We start from the raw sequence: 21,390 nt of genomic DNA, 5'->3' as shown, positions 1-21,390 counted from the left end.
TGCATCAGAATGGGCACTTGGGGGTTTGGGGATTATCCTCTGGTCAGCTCCACTGTTTTACTTCTTTCTTAGGTCTGTCTGGTTGTAGTGGGGTTTTTGTTGTTGTTGTTGTTGTTGTTGTTGTTTTTGTTCTTGTTTCTTACTTGACACCCTGACCTCATTTGTCTTTGGTTTATCTGGTAAAATCACAGTAATTGGGTCTTTCTTGTTTAGTTTCCTCTGACCAGGTTGATTAAAGTTATGTATTCTCTGCTTAGGGAGGAAAGGCATAATTAAAATTTTAAGAGGCAGCAAATATGGTCCTGGAGAGTAGAAGATGTGGTTGCCATGCCTTCCAATTACTGAAGAAAAAATTATTTTCTTTTTTTTTAAAGATTTTATTTATTTATTTTCAGAGAGGGAAGGAAGGGAGAGGGGAGAGAGAGAGAGAGAGAGAAAGATTCAATGTGCGGCTGCTGGGGGTCCCGTCCTGCAACCCAGGAATGTACCCTGGCTGGGAATTGAACCTGGGACACTTTGGTTCCCAGCCCGTGTTCAATCCACTGAGCTACGCCAGCCAGGGCGAAAAAATTATTTTCAACACAGAGTTCTATATCAAGTCAAGATGTGAATAAGGGGTAGGATAGCCTGCAGTTTGCTCATGTGTTTAAAACTTTCATGGTTAACTTTTCCCATTCTCTTTGGAAAATTCTAGCAGACATAACAGGAAAATGAGGAAGTAAACTAAAAGGGAGGAACATGTGGGATCCAGGTGACAGGGGAGCTAGAACAAGACAGGCCTGGGCTGCCCAAAATGAAGGGAAGGACATCCAGGGTGTCTGCCTGGCTCCAGGTGTGCAGGGACCCTGTCACCCTGTGGCAGGACCAAGGGCTGTGGACAGGTGTCTGCAGAGAGGAAAGTGGTTGGAAATCTGATGTGTTCAAATACATACTCATGAAGATTTAGACTCTGGGGAGAGCAGTGGAATGAACCTGTGGAACCTGACAGAACGGCCCTATGGCTGAATTAGGACCAGATGTCATGCCATGTAATGACCAATGACCCTCTACCCTAGTGCTGACCAATCAGTGGAGACCTTTACCCTATGTCCCATAGTCCCCTATGCAGGCCATCCCCTAGAAGCCACCAGGGAGCCAGGTCTTAGAGCAACAAATCACCTGTGACTTGGGTTTGGTGCCACATCCTTAAATAAACCTTTACTTTCTTTTTATTTCTTTTTCTTTTTATTTTATGTTCACCTGAGGACATTATCTTTTCATTGGTCACAGAGGGAGAGGCACACAGCGAAAAAAAAAACATTGATGTGAGAGAGAAATATCCATTGATTTCCTTCCATAGGCACCAGGACTGGGAATCTTATGCACAACTGAGGTGTGTGCCCCGACCTGGAATCTACTTGCAACCTTTCAGTTAAGGGATGATGCTCCAACCAAAACTGAGCCACACCAGCCAGGGGAAACCTATACTTTCTTTGTTGCAAACTCCTGTTTGCATTGGATTGGGTTTTAATGTGCACAGGTGAATGGACCTATTTAGTTTAGTAATATTTGTTATTTATAGCTTTTTAACATTTTATAACTTTATATTGAATATATCTCCATCATATAAATTGCATATTATCTGTTTATAATTAATTTAAAAGCTTTGTTTACATGTATAGAAGGGAAGGCAGATGAGAAAGAAAGGCAAGAGCTCAGCTCAGGGCTGACAGTGCTGGGCTCCATGTCTGGACTCTGGGCAATGAACTTGCACACCTTCCCCCCACTTCTCACTCAGGGCACTGCCCTCTGTGGAAGCCAAGCTGGGTCTTTCCTTTCTTTTGGGGTGTGGTTGTTTGTGTCTCATCAACTCTCTGTTGCTTTTAAGAAGTTGGCTTTTGTACTATACATGAAATTTTGAGCTCATTTCAGTGGGAAGATTTGTCCTTAGAGTCCAGCCAAGTTTGTCAGGACTGGAATTTCTAAGGCAAGTGGTTGGTCATAGAGAAGAGGATCAGAGTGTGAATCTTAAATTGTGATGTGAGGATGGTCTGTCAGGAGTTTTATAAGTGTAGGGATTTTACGTAACTTGTTTTTTGAAAAACATTATTCATGCACATACAAGAGGTTTCAACAGACACTCAGGAATACACAAAATAAATGAGTCACATTGTCCTCCTCCCCCTCAGTCACCTAAGTCTTCTCCCAGAACACCTTCACAGGGAGTCACTTCTGATTCCTCCTCCCAGGAAATGTTACCTGTGTATTAATGTTGGTGTTATATCCATGATAAGAATTCAGGCCACAGGCTGGGAGAAAATGTTTGCAATTCAATTCTTTCAGAATATACATAAGAAGCCTCAATTCAGCAATAAAAAAACACAATAAACTCAACAAAAATTAATCAAAATTCTAATCAGACACCCCACCAAAGAATTTATGCCTGCTTTGTCCAGGTGGTTCAGTTGGTTAAAGGGTCATTACAAGTACCAAAATGTTGTGGATTCAATCCCTGCTCAGAGCACATATGGCAGGCAACTGATCAATGACTCACTCTCTCTCTCTCTCTCTCTCTCTCTCTCTGTCACACACACACACTCTAAAATCAATTAACTTGGCCTTTGGTGGCAATTTTTATTAAGCTGCAATAGAACAGTAGTTTTGTTATGGCTGTAGCAGCCTCATACATGTGTTTAGTGGGTCTCTCAAGGGCGTCATTTTCTCCTGTGTTGATTTAATCCCCTGCTGCTTTGTTCAGTAACCCACTGTGCAGGCTTGCAGCCCAGGAGCAACAGGCTGAGCCCTGCAGTCCAGGTGAGCAGTGGGGAGACCATCTAGTTGTGAGAGTCTCTGTGCTGTTCACACAACTACATGTTCCTCAGGGTGGATCACCACCACTAGGTGGCACATGGGTGAATGTAAGTGCATTAGATAAACACCCTGGGCACCTTACACTTACATGAGGTTGTATGTCAGTTATATTTTAACTTAAAAATAAAGTTCATGGTGGATATTATATACAACTCTGGCATTCAGTGAGGGATCACTAAACAGTGTAATTAAGAACAGTGTAATATTATAAACACTAACATCCACATATTAGATTGTCAGGAGTCACTCCCAACAGTTCATGACCCCAGGAGCTCTAGGATCACTGAGCGTCCTCAGTGAGGGGCGAAGAGCAGGAGAACAAGAAGTCAACTAGGGGAGGTCTGTACCCACCGAAAATGAGGGCCATCTCACATACTGACATAAAAAGCAGAAATGGAATTTTGCACGTAGAAGGTGACACAGGTGTCCACCAGCACCAGGACAGTGTGGGTAGCTCTGGTCACTAGAGGACTTTGGTGGTGGCTGTGAGTGTGTGAATGTGCTACAGCCTCTGTGGTGTCTGTGCAGGTGAAGCACCAGGGAGACACTGGGCCAGACCGTGAGGACAGTGAACTCGACAGAGGACATGACCACATGAAGGCAACACTTATATTAAATCCCAAGTGTGGGGAAGAAAAATGGTGGCCGCCATGAGACAGAATTTGGCTCAGCTCTTGCATTTGAGCACCTGTCACAAAGTTCTGGCTGGCATATATGGTGACATACTGGAAAAAGGCATTTGGTTATCTGGAGCAGAACTAGAAGCCTGGAAGCTCTTGTGGAAGCCTTGGTAAATGAGAACGCCAGCCTCCTGATCTCTCCACAGTTGCTGCCATATAACCTTTGCACCTCCCTAGCTTGCCTGATAGCACAGCCAAAGGAACCCATCATTTTACCTGGGAAAGGATCCAGCAAGGCATCATGTCACTTGAGGAGTAGGCTGCTTCCATGAGACAGCATCTGCATCCCCGGAAGGGGAGGAGGAAGACTGGAGAAAGGCAGCCCAAGTACTGGTGATTATCCCTTTGCAAATGGTATCGACACACTACAGTGTGGATTGTCCCTGCAGACAGCTCAGCTAGGTCTGCAGGGCAATGATCCAGTCCAGGCAGAGGCTTCCACAAATGCAGCCTCATTGCTTCAGAAAGAATCAACCAACAAAACCGTACAGGTACATGATAGTTATGCTGTGCAGGTGTTCTGGATTTTAGAAGGAAATTCAGTGAAGGTGCCCAAAGGGACAATGAGCTCCCTTACAAGGCGACAGGGCACAAAAGCAGAACACTGGGGGCTTTAGAACCTGCTTGGCAATGAAGCATCCCACAGCCATGCTTCCACCCAGCCCGATGACACCCCGCACTCACTTGCCCTGTCCCAGGCTAACCACGCAGGTCAGTTACTCCATCTCTCTTGTGAGGGGCGCTTAACTGCATCGTTCTGTGTGGGACCTTTGCCTCCACCCAGGAGAGCTCCACCGACCACCGCACCCCCTTCCACAGCCCCACAGGCTCCGATCACCCCTCCGAAGGTCGGTCGTCTCAGGCGTGCAGGTCCTGCAACCTCTTCACCGCCCCTCCCCCAAGCGAGGCCCAGGCGCCTCCCTCGGAGTGGTGGAGAGGGAGGGGGACGAAGAGTCCACTGAGGCTGGCTCGGTGGCCACCCCGGCTGCCAAAACTTCTGTGGGGCACGGAGATCGACTTGGTGGGTGAGCGGTTTCACGAACACCCGCCCTGCAAGGACGGTCACACTTGGGGACAGCATCACAGCCCGGTGGGGCCCCAGATGAAGCCTGGGTGTCCTGGGAACTCGCCTTATAGTCCCGCCCCCAGTGCAGAGACCAGAAGGCAGGCCACTCCTCTTGGCTCAGACACTAGGGTGTCAGCGATTTCTGGAGAAAAGGGATACAGGGGACCCTGGACACAGTCCTGCTGTCCTGCAACACTGTTATAGTCCGCCGTCCCCTCGTGTCTGGGACTTATCAGTTCTGTGCTCAGCATGACCCCCATGCCCTGGCCACAGCAGGGACACACTCGGACGCCAAGGCGCACAGTGTGTAACTCCGCACAGGTGAGCACAGGCTCCAGGCCGGCGTTCTCACCTCTGAGAAGGAAGAGATGGTCTCAGCAGCTGAGCTTGTCCTGTGCGGAGGAACATGGGGGTGGGAAGGGGCCCTGGACTGGGGGACACAGTCAGGGTGGGGAAGGAAACCTCCCGTGCAGAAAGGGCCAGGGCTCTCTCTGCAACCCTGCTGTAAGACTCTCAGCCTGCTCACCAAAGCCCCACCCTCCTGGTCTGAGCACCTGCCAGGGTCCCATCTCCTACCACCCATTTGGGGAGCTACAATATTTTAAAAAAATTTAAATTTATTTATTTTTAAACAGAGGGTAGGGGAGGAAGAAAGAGAGGAAGAGAAGCATCAATATGAGGTTGACTCTCGCTCGCCCCCTACTGGGGACCTGGCCCACAACCCAGGCATGTGCCCCGACTGGGAATCCTGCAGGCAACCCTTTGGTTCACAGGCCAGTGCTCAATCCACTGAGCCACACCAGCCAAGGCTACAATTTCTTTCCTTCTTTCTTTTTTTTTAAAATCTATTTAGTGATTAAGTTTAGAGAGAGACAGAAGGAGATGGGGTGAGGGGGAGAGAGAGAGAAAGAAATCTTGCGATGGTCCCACGCATTCCTACATTCATTGGTTGACTTTTGCAGGGCCCCTGACCTGGGATCAACCCTGTGACCTTGGCATGTTGGGATGATGCTCCAACCACAACAAACTTAATAAAAAATGACATTGTAATAATTTAATTAAAAACACCCCCCAAATTTAATTTAAAAACAAGGTTAGGTACAATATCAATAAAAACAAACAAACAACAAATATCCAAAAGATGGGGGCTGAGGGCTGGACCCAGGCCTGAGCCCAGGCTGACACGGCCATAGGAAGCCCTCACTGAGCACAGTCCTAGAGTCACCTCAAGGCCCAGATGACACTCACATCCCTGTGAAACAAGTTCCTGGTGGGACAAGGCTCTCCTGAAGCAGCAAGGACAAAGGAGCAACAAAGATGACCCAGATGAGAAATGACCAGGATGGGGATGGCCTCACCCCAACTTGGCTGGGACAGGACTGTCCCCAGGGGAGAGGACACAGGTCCCTGTGGGGAGGGTGGCCTGGTGACCTGCTCCTCACTGATGCTGATAAGGCACATTCTGATGCCAGTTGCAGAAACAGCAGTCAGGGACCCTTAAAGTCCCAAGGGGAGGCTGCAATGACTATTTAGCACCAGGTCCTGGACAAGGCAGCTCTGTCACACTGGGAAAGAGAGTTGTGATGAAGAAATTCAGGTCAGTCTCAGAAGTGTCACATTCTCCCACATCCCTCATGTGCTCAGAATGCCCCACCCTGAGAATCCCCCAAACCGAGCTGTGTTCCACACTGGGACACAGGAGTCTGGACAAATGCCCCCACTTCCTGCCCTCAGGGTCTCACTGTCTGGAGCTGTGAGAGACACATCAGAGCCCTGGGCACTGTCCCTGCCTGGGGAAGACACAACAGCAGAGTTATGGGTGGGGGACCCACCTCACAGACTCCAGCCCTCACTCTCCCAAGGGTCCCAGATGTCACCTCCCCAACACACAACTTACAGGCAGCCTGAGTGTAGTTCTTACTGCCTCTGCCTGTGGGAAGAAAACCTACTGTGAGAAGTCAGGGGAAAGGCTGGGTCCCTTGACCATAAAGGAGCCCCATGCTCCTGAAGCACAGGGAAGGTTACAGGACTGTGACTGAACAGCAAGGGTAGGATCAGAAAATACAGGGACAGTATGTGTGCTGGGACTGGACCAGCCACCTATTTGGATGTCTGTCCTCAGCAAGGACCTTCCCCTCTGACCTGGGACAGTTGGGATCAGTCCCCATCACTAGAATCACCAGGTGATAAATTTGTCCCTCACTTTCCCAGGGGCCTCACTAAAGAGTCAGTGTTAGCAAATAGGCCCCAGATGGACAAGCACCCATGTGGGGACATGATGCCCATTAAGAAGGCAGAGTACACTTCCACCTGGGTTTGACCCCCAGGGGGACAGGAAACTCATCCCCACCCCTTGCCCACCTGAGCACTTCCTCCTCCACAGCACTGCTCCAGTGACCACAGCTCCAAGGAGACCCAGGGCAGCAGCAATGCCCACGATGATGGTGACAGTAGTCTGAGGAGGGGGGTCTGGGCGGGGAAGGTGAGAGGCCAACCTCAGGCCTGAGTCCTGACCCTGTTCAGGGACATCCTGAGGAGAGGCTCTGTGCCCACATCCCCTCCTCACCCCATCTCAGGGTCAGGGGCTCAGGCAGCCCCTGGTGCTGCACATGGCACGTGTATCTCTGCTCCTTTCCAGGGGGCACGGCCACAGCTGCCCACTTCTGGAAGGTCCCGTCCCCCGCAGGCCTGGTCTCCACAAGCTCCATGTCCTGGGTCAGGTCCTCCCCTTCATGCTGCCAGGTCAGGGTGATGTCCGCAGGGTAGAAGCCCAGGGCCCAGCACCTCAGGGTGACCTCATGGTCAGAGATGGGGTGGTGGGACACGTATGTCTTTGGAGGATCTGAGGGGAGGATGAGAAAATTCAGAACTTTGCATGGGTATTGGAGACACCAGCAGTGCTCATGTGACCACCCTGAGAGTGGACACGGGGTGGGGGAAGGGAGCCCACCACCCAGACACTAGCCTGGACAGAGGCACCTAAGTACGGAAAGGAGGCAGGATACAAGTGTCCAGATCTCTAAGGGGAGACACAGACTCAGGTGGAGGATGAATGACTCAGAAAAGCCAGAGTCAGGCCTCCAGGGAAGGTCTTATCCCCAGAACCAGGGAGAGCACCCTGGTGCACCAGGTGCTACAGGGTGTGAGGGAACAGCTATGGGGTGTTTCAGGGAATGGCTGCATCCCTTATTGTGCCTTAAAGAAAGCTGGGTCCTCGGGTCAGTCACAGAATAAGGACACCTGGGGAACTCTTCCCTGTTCTGAGCAGCAGGGGGATTCTGACACTGTTCTGTTTTCCTCCTCTCCTTGTAGGAAGCCAGTCCCAGCCCACAGATCCCCTCCTCCGGGAGGCCCAGCGACCTGGTACCTGCTCTGAGCAGAGTCTCCTTCCCCTTCTCCAGGAACAGGCGGAGCCAGTGCAAGCATGTGTCCACAGTCACCCTCCAGTAGTCCAGATCAGCGACCTGTACTACTTTGTGCCAGGTGATACGGGAGGCTGTGTCGGTTGCCGTCCAGGAGCTCAGGTCCTCATTCAGGGCGAGGTAGTCGGTGCCATCGTAGGCGAACTGACTGAACCCGCGGAGCAAGCGACCATCTGACCCCAGGACGCAGCCCCTCATTTCCTGGAAGGTGTGAGACCCTGACCCAGCTCCGAGGTCAACCCCTTCCACATAACCCTGCACCGCCCACACCTGGCCAGAACCTCGGGGTGACCCTGAGACTCTGAGACTCAGGGTGCCCCCGCCCCCCATCAGAGGTCAGTTGTCTCCAGTTACTCCTACTCGGAGGACAGTCTGCCCCAGAGCCTACCAGTCCGGACACGACCCGCGGTGATGAAACCTAAACTGAAAATGAGTAACCTCGGGGTGAATCCCGGACTCAGAGTCTGGAGGTGACCCTGGCAAGTCCGTGGGGATGGGGGTCGTGCCCAGGTCCCGGTAGCGTGTGACTCACCGTCCTCGCTCTGGTTGTAGTAGGCGCGCAGGTTGTTCACGTTCCCTCCATACATCTTTTCATAGTTTTTGATGTCCCGCGTGTAGTCGTCCCAAAAATGTGGATGCTCCTGCTCCACCCACGGCTGCTCCATCCATGGCACCCGCGGCTCCAGCCTAGGCTTCGGGGCGTAGCTGTCGAAACGCGCGATCTCTGTGTCGTCTGCGTACGCGACGAGGATGTACCGGGGCGTCCCGCGGCCGGGTCCGGACACGGCGGTAATGAATATTCTCAGGCTGTGAGGGCCTAGGGAGGGGGAAGGACACATGTCCTGGGTCCTAGGCGGTCAGGCTAAAGGGTCAGGGGGCGCTGGGGAGAGAAAAGGGGGCCGTGATTGAGAGGAGGGGCTGGAGTCAGAGGTCGAGGATCTGGGTGGAGGGCGCTGGAAACGGTCAGTCCTTGGGGCCTGCGCCCTCACCGGGTCCCCTGGCTCCTGCCCCACAAAGGCCATTCCCTCCCGACCCGCACTAACCCGCCCAGGTCTCGGTCAGGGACAGTGCACCCGAGAGCAGCAGGAGTAGGGCTCGGGGACCCATGACCCAGACCCTGAGAGTCTGGGACAATTGAGTTCTGGTTGTCGGTGAGGAGTTTATACTCGGAACCACGGTGACGCTGATTGGCTGCTCTAGATTGGGCCACCAAATGGGAATGAGAAATGCGGGAGCGTCATGTGTATCCAGGATTAGGGCCTACATAGGTTGAAAGAGGCAGAAGGAAAATCCGCAGAGAAGTGGACTACCCCAGCACTAAGCAAGCATCTGAGCCCCAGACTCCACCAATTAGGTCCCAGGCTGAGACCCTGAGAGCCAGACCTGGGGATCTGGGAATTTGCCCGGACCCCTCTTCCTGCACAGAGGACTGTCTGTCGCACTGTCTCCTGGACTCTTGACCCATGGGTTGTTTTTTCAAATATTTTGAATTTAGAACATCTACACAGTCTTGCAAATAGGGAAAACCCCCAAAATGGTTTTTTTTGGTGTGGGTTCTGCCTATCAACATATACCATAGGAGGAAGAAAATATTTTGAGAAATTCATTTAAGAAAACTTTACTAATCTATGACATGCTAATAGAAATAATGTTTTTAGGAAAACAACTATTCCCCAAATACGCAACATACTGAGAACAGTGAATCACTTACATTTTACATTTTTGCAAGTGTCAGTGCTTGTTTATATGATCAGAAGTTTGCTGGATATTCATATTTGCTTCTGAGTTTAATTTGTTACTTTGGTGGCAGTATATGAAGAAATATACAGCCTCACACAGATATGTAGGAGGAGCATTTTTAATAACCTTTTCAGTCAAGTGTGGATATTCATTTTGGATCATACATTAAAGCCACATAAGTGGTAGTTCCTGAAAAGCTCTTTGCAAAGTGGAACCTTAAACAAATTCATTGAGTATTTCCTATTCTGGTACATTACTTTAGTGCCTCTTGTATTGATGCAGGATTATTTACAATTAATGAATTGTTTCACTAAGTGATAGAGATCTCCCAGTGTTGATGCATTTAATGACACATCATCAAAAATCACAACTGTTAATGTTACCACAGATCCCACTGGAAACGATTGTCACTCTGAGAAGCTGTCTGGCTGCGGTGGCGAGACACACGTTTGCCAGAATCCTGGTTTTCTTCTGAGAGCTTCCATTCCATCCAGACAACAAGTGCTGTCAGGTGTCAACTGCCCATTGACTTTCTCTTTTTTAAAATATATTTTATTGATTATGCTATTACAGTTGTCCCATTTCCCCCCTTCAGGCCTCTCCACCCTGCACACCCCTCCCACCCACATTCCCCCCTTTAGTTCATGTCCATGTGTCATAAGTTTTTTAGCTTCTACATTTCCCATGCTATTCTTACCCTCCCCCTGTCTATTTTCTACCTACCATCTATGCTACTTATTCTTCATACCTTTCCCCCCTCTCTCCCCCTCCACTCCCCTGTTGCTAACCCTCCATGTCATCTCCATTTCTATAGTTCTGTTCCTGTTCTAGCTGTTTGCTTAGTTCCCTGTTGTTTTAGGTGTGGTTTTTAATAACTGTGAGTTTGCTGTCTTTTTACTGTTCATATTTTAATCTTCTTTTTCTTAGGTAAGTCCCTTTAACATTTCATGTAATAAGGGTTTGGTGATGATGAACTCCTTTAACTTGACCTTATCTGAGAAGTGCTTTATCTGCCCTTCCATTCTAAATGAAAGCTTTGCTAGATAGAGCAATCTGGGATGTAGGTCCTGGCCTTTCATGACTTGGAATACTTCTTTCCAGCCCCTTCTTGCCTGCAAGGTCTCTTTTGAGAAATCAGCTGACAGTCTGATGGGAACTCCTTTGTAGGTGACTGTCCCCTTATCTCTTGCTGCTTCTAGGATTCTCTCCTTCATTTTAATCTTGGTTAATGTAATTATGATGTGCCTTGGCGTGTTCCTCCTTGGGTCCAACTTCTTTGGGACTCTCCAAGCTTCCTGCACTTCCTGGAAGTCTATTTCCTTTGCCAGATTGGGGAAGTTCTCCTTTATTATTTTTTCAAATAAGTTTTCCACTGACTGCTCTTCCTCTTTCCCTTCTGGTACTGTGATAATTCGGATATTTGAACGTTTAAAGATGTCCTGGAGGTTCCTAAGCCTCTCCTCATTTTTTTGAATTCTTATTTCTTCATTCTTTTCTGATTGTATGTTATTTTCTTCCTTCTGGTCCCCTCCATTGATGTGAGACCCAGTTTTTTTTCCCATCACTATTGGTTTCCTATGTATTTTCCTTCATTTCACTTAGTGTAGCCTTCATTTTTTCATCTAATTTGTAACCAAAATCCACCAGTTCTGTGAGCATCCTGATCACCAGTGTTTTGAACTGTGCATCTGATAGGTTTGGCTATCTCTTGGTCACTTAAAAGTATTGGCTGTGAGGCTTTGATTTGTACTTCCCTTTGAGCCATCCGCTTTTTTTTTTTTTTTTTTTTTGTGGTCTTGACCCACCTGTTTTGTTTGAGGGATGTAGCCTTAGGTGTTCACCAGGGCAGGGCCACCCAGTGTCTGTGTTGTGACACTGTATGTGGGGGCGGGGCCGAGAGGGAACAATGGTGCTTACTCCGTTCTCTGTCAGATTTCATTCCCCTCTGCTGCTCCCAGAAGCAAATTGGACCCTTCTGGTGCTGGTTCCTGGGTGAGTGGGCTTGTGTACTTTCTAGAATACTGTGGGTCTCTCCAATGAACTCTACTGTGAGGCTGGGAGTCTCTCCCTGTGCCTTAACCTTCACAAGTGTTTTCAATCAGTCCTTTTAGGATTTATTTCCTGGCGCTGGGTCCCTGGGTTGTATGGTCTATCTCTCTGTCCATTTTTTACCTAGTTTATCTGTGTACAAATGTGTGAATGTGGACAGTCAGCTGCCTTGCGCGCTTCACTGGGTCTGCCTGTTGCCTCATCGCGCCCCCGCCTGAGGTCTGTTAGCCACCACCTGCACGCCTGGGGTCTTCCAGCCACTGCTGTTTCCTGCATTGACCTCTGGTTGCCAACTGTGCCCCTCTTACTGGTCTGGATGAATGGTGTCCGTACAGTTCAATTTTCTCTTCATTCTGGTTTTTTGTGTTTTTTTGTTTCTAAATATTGGTTGTCTTTAATTTTAGTTATGCGTGGAGACACAGTGTGTCCACCTAGGACTCCATCTTGGCCAGAAGTCCCCATTGACTCTCCTTCAGAAAGAAGCTGACATTCATTTGAGAGAGTGTTCGCCAGTTCACCACACCTCAGTCATCACAGGTTTTGTGTCTCTCATTCTCTTAAATGAACTTGCTGTTCTGTGAAGAAGAGGCTGACTCAGCCCTCACAGGTCACTTTCCTGGGCTCATGACACTTGGGAATGAATGTAGCAGAAGTGTGTTTGTGCACTTTCCCAGTCATCATAGGAGACATGGTGTTTTTTTAATTCTCCGTTTTCAATTAAGGACACTTAAGAATTCATCCATTTATATACTGAATTCAAGATACAATTATTTTAATTAAAAAAATTAATGACAGTTGATATACAATTATATAGTTTCAGGAGTACGACTCTGTGAATAGACATTTATATAAATTACAAACCAATCACTCTGATAAATCCGGTACCCACCTGACACCATATGTAGTTATTACAGTATTAATGACTGTATTCCCTGTGCTGCACTTTACATCCCCATGACTGTTCTGTAACAATGTGTCCTTCTTAATCCCTTCACCTTTCCACCCAGCCCACTGAGCCCCTCCCATCTGGCAACCATCAGTCTGTTCCCTGTGTCTATGAGTCTGTTTCTGTTCTGCTTGATTACAGTATGTTTTAGATTCCCTGTGCAGGCTCAGTCACCTGGCATTTGTGCTTCGCTGTCTCACCTGTTTCACTCAGCACTGTGCCCTCCATCCATGCTGTTGCCCATGGAGAGATGTCATTCTTTGTGTGTGTGTGTGTGTGGCTCAGTCAGATTTTGTTGTACAAATGCACCACATTTTAAAATCATATCATCTCTTGATGGAGACTTAGGTAGCTTCCATATGTTGGCTTTTGTAAATAATGCTGCAATGAACATATGGATGTGTGTTGCACGTGGGTCACCGGCCAGCAGTGACCACGGAATGCTGTGGATGGCTCGCCGAAAAACACGCGAGAAACAAACACACATGCACAGAGACAGACTAGTTTCTGTGGGGAAGTAGGGACAGAATGGCCACCCCCCCCTAGTGAGAGGTGCCTCGATTTACCATCCATACATGCTTTTATTGGGCTCATTTTGCATAATAATTCAGGTAAAGTACAGTACTTATCAGGGGGAAGTAAGGAACTATAGAAAACAAGGAACTCTGCTGGTCTATTGAGTCGGGGTCAAAGAGCTGTAAGACTTTGAGGAACAAACTTCCTCCTTGGACCCCTCTCATTCAACTGAGAGCATTCTAAACAAAGAAGGTTTCACAGTAATTTACATGTTCTTTCTTAGGCCTGATCACCTGGGGAATCTGCCCTTTTTCAGCACAGAGCTGCACCACCCTGTCATTGTTTCAGGCTTAGCACGGGAACTAAGGCAATAAGGAGATTTTCTCCCAGACGATGAGAACTCAGGCTATGTCAAAGCCGAGGAGTGAGGGTCCGTCACCCCCTTTTGCTGCAGCCCCCCAAGTCCTTCTTTTGGGGGGCCTCCCAAAGTGATCGTGCCTGGCTTAGGTTGTCCCCCCCCGTGGGGAATCTTACCCGTCTTTGGCTAACCGACCAAGCTTTTTGGGGTTCAGTTATGAATAAAGCAGCAGAAGCAGCATTCCTGCCAGGGAGACAAGCCCTTGTCTCCTTGCTGGCTTACAGTTCCAAGGGCACTCCCTTAGCCTTAGCCTAGGCAGGGGTTTCAGCTTCTGATACCAGTCAGGGTGGTTCCCAACAGATGTGTATGTCTTTTGGGTTAGTGTTTTGGGTTTCTTCAGAGAAATACCAAGAAATGGAAATGATGGGTCCCTCTTTCCCTCTTGTTATAGCCTTTGTTGAAGTCTGTGTTGTCTGGTGGAAGGACTGCTATCCCCAGGTGTTTGTTTATTTGTTTCCTTGTCCATAAAATACCTTTTTGTATCCTTTTACTTTCTGTCTCTGTCTTTCGATGAGAATTGAGTCTCTTGTAGACAGCATATCTGAGGGTTGTTCTGTTATTCATTCACTGCCATGTGTCTTTATATTACAGCAACTAATTTACTTTCATTTAAAGTAATTTTGATGGATATGTACTTATAGCTATTTCATTACTCATGTTTGTGCTTAGTTTTCTTCTTCATTTTAAAGAGGACCCTTGAACATTTCCTGTAATACTGGTTTGGTGGTTAAACTGCTTTAGCTTTTTCTTCTCTGTGAAGCTCTTTATCTGTCCTTCAATGAAAAATGAAAGACCCTGGCTGGTGTAGCTCAGTGGATTGAGCATGCACTGTGAACCAAAGCATCACAGGTTCGATTCCCAATCAGGGCACATGCCTGGGCTGCAGGCCAAGTCCCCAGTGGGGGCCACATGAGAGGCAATCACACATTGATGTTTCTCTCTCTCTCTTTCTCCCTCCCTTCCCCTCTCTAAAAATAAATAAATAAAATCTTTAAAAAAAGGGAAAATGAAAGGTTTGCTAATCTGTTTTGACCTAAAAAGTTTCTGTTGCAATATCAGTTGGCAGTCTCACCAGAGCTCTCTTGTAGGTAACTGTTTTTATCTTGGTGCTATTAAACTGATCTCCTTGCCTTTAATTTTTGGCATGTTAATTATGTTTCTTGGTGTGGCCTTTTTGGGTATATCTTGTTTGGGACTCTGCACTTTCTGGACTTGTATGGCTACTTCCTTCATCAGGCTAGAGAAATTTTCCAAATCATTGTTTAAAAAAAAGGGTTTTGATCCCTTGCTTTCTCTCTTCTCTTTTGGGCACCAGCATGATGCAAATATGGGTATGCTTGAAGTTATTCCAGAAGCTCCTTATACTATCCCCAATTTTTGTTTTGTTTTGTTTTTCATTTTGCTGTTCTCACTGGGTGTTTTTTGCTTCTTATCTTCTCAAACACTTATTTCATCCTGTGCTTCATTAACTCTACTGTTGATTCCCTTCAACAAGTTGTTCATGTCAGTAATTGAATTTTTCACTTATAATGTTTTGTAATGTTTTCTATCTCCATTTTTATGTGCCCTATCTATTTTGAGCTTCATACTGGTGCCCTCTACTCTTCCCCTGAGTTCATTGAGCATCCTGATAAGCAGTGTTTTGAACTCTGCATCTGGTAGAATGCTTGTCTCCATTGTGTTCAGTTCCTCTCCTGGAGTTTTGTTCTGTTCTTTCATTTGGGACATGATGCTTTGCTTCCTGTTTAGGCAGCTTTCCTGTGTTTCTTTCTGTGTGTTAGATAGAGCTGCTGCATCTCCTGGTCTTTGTAGAGTGTCCCCATGCAGTAGGTGTCCCAGAGGGCCCAGTGCTGCAGCCTTCCTGGTGACCCAACCAGGGCACTCTTCGTGCACCCCTTTGTGGGCCATGTGCACCCTCCTGTTATAGTTGAGTCAGTACTGCTGTTGGCAATGGACAGGATTTATGCCCAGACTGATCAGCTGGGAGGACTGGCTGCAACCACTGTGGAGGGTCTGGTGCCTGCTGAGTATGCCCCTTGAGTGTGTTTCTGTGGAGGAGGTCGAGTGATGCTTTTCCGTGGTCTGAAGCAATTCATCAGTTGTGTTGGCTCAGGATCCTCCGAGGTACAGGCCTCAGGCAGCTACTACCTATGCCCGGCCTTGGGCTGCCAGGCCTGAGCTACCAAGCAATCTGCAGATGGCTGCTCCTTGTGCTGGGCTTCGAGGTGCCTGGGAGAGGCCAAGCTGCAAATCAAGGTCAGCTGCCACTAGCACCAGGCCTGGGGCCACTTAGCTGGAAATACAGGGCATGCCTAGGCCAGATACTGCTTGTTTGAGACACTTTAGGAAAATCTGTAGCATGATCCAAGACAGGCAGTTTGCATGGAAATATCAAAGGGCGATGGGGGACCTGTAAGTTGGGTGGAGTGGCATCTGGGGAATCATCAGGGTGCGGAAAAGACTGTCAGCCAGGTTGATGGAGACTCAGATATGGTGTCCACTTGTGAGCTCTGAGCAGGGAAGGGCCCAGGAAAGGAGCAATGGCCTCTGCCAGTACTTGTGTCTAGGACACAGCTGCCCTCAGCTCTCACCCTGATGCCAGAAAAATTCAGTTGCTCTTGGTGCCTTTTGAGCTGCTATCCTAGCACCAGAGCTCAGAGCAAGTTCGTGGGTGTGCAGGCCTTTAAGAGGAACTGCCTGGGACTCAGATAGAGGGAACTGTGTGTCACTCAGGCACCATCACTGCTAGTTTTTCCAGCCAGAAGTTGTGGAGACCTGACCTCCTTGGCACAGAAACTCTGGGCTGAGGACCCTCATTTAGGGCTGGGATGCCTCACTCCTCAGGGGCACCTCTGAAGCTGAGATACCCCTTTTGATTTTTATCAACCACATGCAAGTGTGGGACCAAACTGCTCTACATTTATCCCTTCCTGTCAGTATCAATGTGGCTTCTTTCATTCCCTTGTCATAGGGCTTGTGTTCAGTTAGATTTCAGGTTGTTCTGAATGGTGGTTGTCTGTAGTGAAGTTGTGATTTTTCTGTGGTCCTGGGGTGATGAAAATACCACATTTACCTACACAGCCATCTTGACAGGAAGCTAACATATTTTGTAAATTTTGTTTAAGGATGATGATTCAGTAAAGATAATACTTTTCAATCCCTTGGTTGTGTTTTTTTGAAGTGACACTGGTTTTGTTTTCTTGTCTGTGAGGGGTGGTGGTGAAGAATGCCTGCTTAGCAGTTGGGTGTCCCAGCCTCCATTCTTGCTCAGTGCACCTCAGTGCAAATGTTGGCACAGTGACAAAGCCAGGATGTCCTTAATCCTATGAAAATAAATTGGACCTCATAGATCCCATGAAAGGGTCTTAGAAACCTCAAGGGTTCCACAGAACACACTCTGAGAATGGTTGTCCTGGATAAACCAGGGGGAGTCTCCCCACCTTTTGCACCCTCATCACTTCCTAGAACCCCTCTCCCTGAGGTGGGGTCCCTGCTTCCCCATCCTCTGCTGAAAGCATTGCCCTTGAGTTCTTCCACAAGAAAGGTTACATCCTGAAAATGAGATTTCAGAGAGTGTCTTCAGTCTGGGAAAGGAGATGGGGTACAGGTGTTTCCTGTTGGAACTGAATACAGTTTGTGCCTGAAGGCACCAGGCCCACAGATAACCTAGTTTGGTTTGTTATACAGCAGCTTGATATGTACTCATGTCCCAGACAGAAATGGGGTGTTGTTGTCTGTCAGAGAGATGATATTAGCCCCTTCATTTTTCACAGGTCTAGTGCTGTGGCTTGAGACCCAAACAATACAAAGCACATTTCTTTTCAGTAGAACATTCTGGAATAAGGGATTGTTCTGTGTCTGCATGTCTAAAACGGCAGCCACTGGCTGCAGGTGGCTCTTATTTTTGTGACTTCCTCTGTGCCTTGTGTTTGTCTGTGTTTAGACAAAATGCAGTGTGGTGTTGTTTTCTCTCACCTTGCCGTGGTCTCGGGATGTCCTTGCCCGATGCTGCTGTTCTGTAAGATCACGTGTGTCCAATCGGAAAGTAACCTGGCCCAGCAGTGAGCACCAGGGCGGCTCCTGGCAACACTGGGTCTCAGTCTAAGCACCACATAGGTTCCGATGTTGGGGCTGCTTTTTTTTTTTCTTAAATTCAATATGTAAAACTATTTACAAGTCAGTCAAAAAGAAGAATTTCAAGAACATTTAGAAAACAGAAATGCAAATGTTAAATAATTATATTTGTAATAAATACATGTAAACAAAAATGAGAATGTAGAATAAGAGAAACAGCATAAAAATGAAAATCTAGAACTTTGACAAAGATGAAAGAAAATAATGAGCATGTTAGAGGAGAGAAGGGAACACATTCTGTTGTAAAGGCTGGAGGGATTGAAAATGGTGACAAAACTGCTGAAGGATGCTTTTATGAAAGGTCTCAGCCATTTTAATGTGCTTACATTTTGACACAGAAATTCCTCTTCTAGGAATTTATTCTAAGAAGATGATCACACATATCCTCATGTATATATATATATTCAAGGATGTTTCTTGTATTGTGATTTTGTAAAAGCAAAAGGATGGAGTGTCTCCAAAGGCTCCAATCAACAGAATGGTGGCAACTATGAACAGAGAATATCTTAACGTGTCTCAGGCAGTGACACCATGGGAGGTACATAGAGGGTCAACATAATCTTCACAGCAAACCCAAGAGGCACTCGGTATAGGATCCTTGTGGGGGACACAGGAAAGGAGACTCAGAGAGGTTCAGGATGGTGGGACTGGGGTAAATGCAGGAAGTTTTCTCACAGAACCTTGATGACTCACTTTAACTAGGTCCCTTAGTGGCTGTTGTCACCAGACAGGCCTGGGCCTGAGCAGTTCTGCCTCAGGCCAGCCTGTGGTATGTGGTGTGTGTTCTGAGTGGCATGTGGATGCTTGACTTCCTCTGGATAAGATTTCACAACCCGAGTCCAGGGGATTTTGAAAGTATGTTTATTAAAGCTGGAAACAGTAACAATAAGTAAGGACTTAGGGTAGAAGAAGTAACTGGAGAGAGCCTAGGCAGTACTGGTCTGGTTCCTGCGAAAGTTATAGGAAAGGAGTGAGCTAAAGCTGGGCTGCAGTCAGCTCATTCCTGACCTTAAAGAGTCATGGAAAAAGAGACCTTAAAGTCAGGGTGGGGGATAAGCCTGAGAAAAGCTGCTTCTGCTCACTGCTCCCCTGGATGATAATCTCAAGGACATAAGGAAGTTCATGTCTGACATGGGGGTGTGGGTGAGCTCTAGAGTGAGCTGCCCCAGGTCTCTGTCTGGAGGGTTTTTGTCTCTCTTTCTGGGTGAGAATCTAGGGGACGGTTTCAGCAGAATATTCATCAGCTTTCCAGGGATGTTTCTAATATGCTGATGTATCAAAATGGGCACATGGGGGGCTTGGGGTTTATCCTCTGGTCGGTTCCACTGTTTTAATTTTTTCTTAGGTGTGTCTGGGTGTAATGGGGTTTTTGTTGTTGTTGTTGTTCATGTTTCTTACTTGATACCCTGACCTCATCTGTCTTGGGTTCATCTGGTAAAATGGCAGTAATTGGGTTTCTCTTGTTTATTTCCCCCCAAATAAAGTTGATTTTAGCTATGTATTCCCCGCTTAGGAAGGAGAGATACAATGAAAACTGAAGAGGCAGCAAATATGGGCCTGGAGACTAGAAGATGCAGTTGCCATACCTTCCACTTGCTGAAGAAAAAAAATATTTCCAACACAGAGTTCTATATCCAGTCAAGATGTGAATAAAGGCTAGGACAGCCTAGAGTTTCCTCATGTGTTTAGAGCTTTCATGGTTAACTTTTCCCATTCTCTTTGGAAAATTCTACCAGACATATCAGGAAAATAAGGAAGTAAACTAAAAAGGAGGAATGTGTGGGATCCAGGTGACAGGGGAGCTAGAACAAGACAGGCCTGGGCTGCCCAAAATGAATGGAAGGACATCCAGGGTGTCTGCCTGGCTCCAGGTGTGCAGGGACCCTGTCATCCTGTGGCAGGGTAGAGGGCTGTGGACAGGGGTCTGCAGAGAGGAAAGTGGTTGGAGATCTGATGTGTTCAAATAGGTACTCATGAAGATTTAGACTCTGGGGAGAGCAGTGGCACAAACTTATGAAACCAGACAGAACAACCATGGCTGAATTAGGACCAGATGCAATGACCAACCACCCCCTACCCTAGCGCTGACCAATCAATGAAGAACTTTACCTTAAGTCCCACAGTCCCCTACGCAGGCTGTCCCCTAGAAGCCATCAGGGAGCCAGGTCTTACAAGAACAACTCACCTGTGACTTGGGTTTGGTGCCAGATCCTTAAATAAACCTTTACTTGCTTTTTATTTCTTTTTATTTTATGCTCACCTGAGGACATTATCTTTTCATTGCTCACAGAGAGAGAGTCACAGAAAGAAAAAAAAACATTGATGTGAGACAGAAATATCCATTGATTTCCTTCCATAGGCACCAGGACTGGGAATCTTATGCACAAATGAGGTTGTGCCTTGACCAGGAATCTACTTGCAACCTTTCAGTTCAGGGACAATGCTCCAACCAAAACTGAGCTACACCAGCCAGGGGAAACCTACACTTCCTTTGTTGCGGACTCCTGTTTGCATTGGATTGGGTTTTAATGTGCACAGGTGAATGGACCTGTGCATTTAGTTTAGTAATATTTGTCATTTATAGCTTTTTAACATTTTATAATTTTTATAGTGAATATACATTCATCATATAAATTGCATATCATCTATCTACACAGAATTGATTTAAAAGCTTTGTTTACATGTATAGAAGGGAAGGCAGATGAGAAAGAAAGGCAAGAGCTCAGCTCAGGGCTGACAGTGCTGGGCTCCATGTCTGGACTTTGGACAATGAACTTGCACACCTTCCCCCACTCCCCACTCAGGGTGCTGCCCTCTGTGGAGGCCAAGCTGGGTCTTTCCCTTCTTTTGAGGTGTGGTCATTTGTGTCTCATCAGCTCTCTGTTGCTTTTAAGAAGTTGTTTTTCGTACTATACATGGAATTTTGAGCTCATTTCAGTGGGAAGACTTGTCCATAGAGTCCAGCCAAGTTTGTCAGGACTGGAATTTCTAAGGCAAGTGGTTGGTCCTAGAGAAGAGGATCAGAGTGTGACTCTTAAATTGTGATGTGAGGATGGTCTGTCAGGAATTTTATAAGTGTAGGGATTTTATGTAACTTGTTTTTTGAAAAACATTATTCATGCACATACAAGAGGTTTCAACAGACACTCAGGAATACACAAAATAAATGAGTCACACTGTCCCCCTGCCTCCTCAGTCACCTAAGTCCTCTCCCAGGAAACCTTCACAGGGAGTCACTTCTGATTCTTCCTCCCAGGAAAATCTACCTGTGCATTAATGTTGCTGTTATGTCCATGAAAAAGGCTCAGGCCACAGACTGGGAGAAAATGTTTGCAATTCAATTCTTTCAGAATATACATAAGAAGCCTCAACTCAACAATAGGAAAAACAATAAACTAAACAAAAATTAATCTAAATTTTAATCATACACCCTACTAAAGAATTTATGCTTGTTTTGTCCAGGTGGTTCAGTTGGCAAGAGGGTCATCATGAGAACCAAAATGTTGTGGGTTCAGTCCCTGGTCAGAGTGCCTAGGGGAGGCAACTGATCAATGACTCTCTCTCTCTCT

General features: G+C 47.1%; 2 protein-coding genes and 1 pseudogene across 2 annotated transcripts in view; 1 reads left to right on the top strand and 2 right to left on the bottom strand.

Moving 5' to 3' along the window:
- LOC114510749 (patr class I histocompatibility antigen, A-2 alpha chain-like) overlaps positions 1–21,390 on the bottom strand; it is a 512,772-nt gene that overhangs the window by 118,940 nt on the left and 372,442 nt on the right. The gene's annotated exons all lie outside the window — the stretch shown is intronic.
- On the top strand, positions 3,489–4,164 carry LOC114510765 (annotated as a pseudogene).
- Positions 5,671–9,167, bottom strand: LOC114510764 (patr class I histocompatibility antigen, A-2 alpha chain-like). Its single transcript, XM_028529260.2, has 8 exons — positions 9,062–9,167; positions 8,551–8,835; positions 7,964–8,236; positions 7,163–7,438; positions 6,958–7,065; positions 6,494–6,526; positions 6,339–6,386; positions 5,671–6,161 (listed from the first exon to the last, which is right to left on the bottom strand). Exons 1-8 carry the CDS (start codon positions 9,123–9,125, stop codon positions 6,157–6,159), a joined length of 1,092 nt encoding a protein of 363 aa, XP_028385061.2. The 5' UTR covers positions 9,126–9,167; the 3' UTR covers positions 5,671–6,156.

This window comes from Phyllostomus discolor, chromosome 12, assembly GCF_004126475.2.
Source record: "Phyllostomus discolor isolate MPI-MPIP mPhyDis1 chromosome 12, mPhyDis1.pri.v3, whole genome shotgun sequence".
Taxonomy (NCBI): domain Eukaryota; kingdom Metazoa; phylum Chordata; class Mammalia; order Chiroptera; family Phyllostomidae; genus Phyllostomus; species Phyllostomus discolor.
This window is presented reverse-complemented; position numbering and strand designations above follow the sequence as displayed.

Bases quoted from the DNA above. Each gene is read 5' to 3' on its own strand.
- LOC114510764 (XM_028529260.2), bottom strand. From the start codon at position 9,125: ATGGGTCCCCGAGCCCTACTCCTGCTGCTCTCGGGTGCACTGTCCCTG. The intron at 7,066-7,162 runs GTGAGGAGGGGA...TTCCCCGCCCAG, and splicing joins GCCCCTGACCCTGAGATGGG to ACCCCCCTCCTCAGACTACT. The intron at 6,527-6,957 runs GTGGGCAAGGGG...TTCTTCCCACAG, and splicing joins GTGGAGGAGGAAGTGCTCAG to GCAGAGGCAGTAAGAACTAC.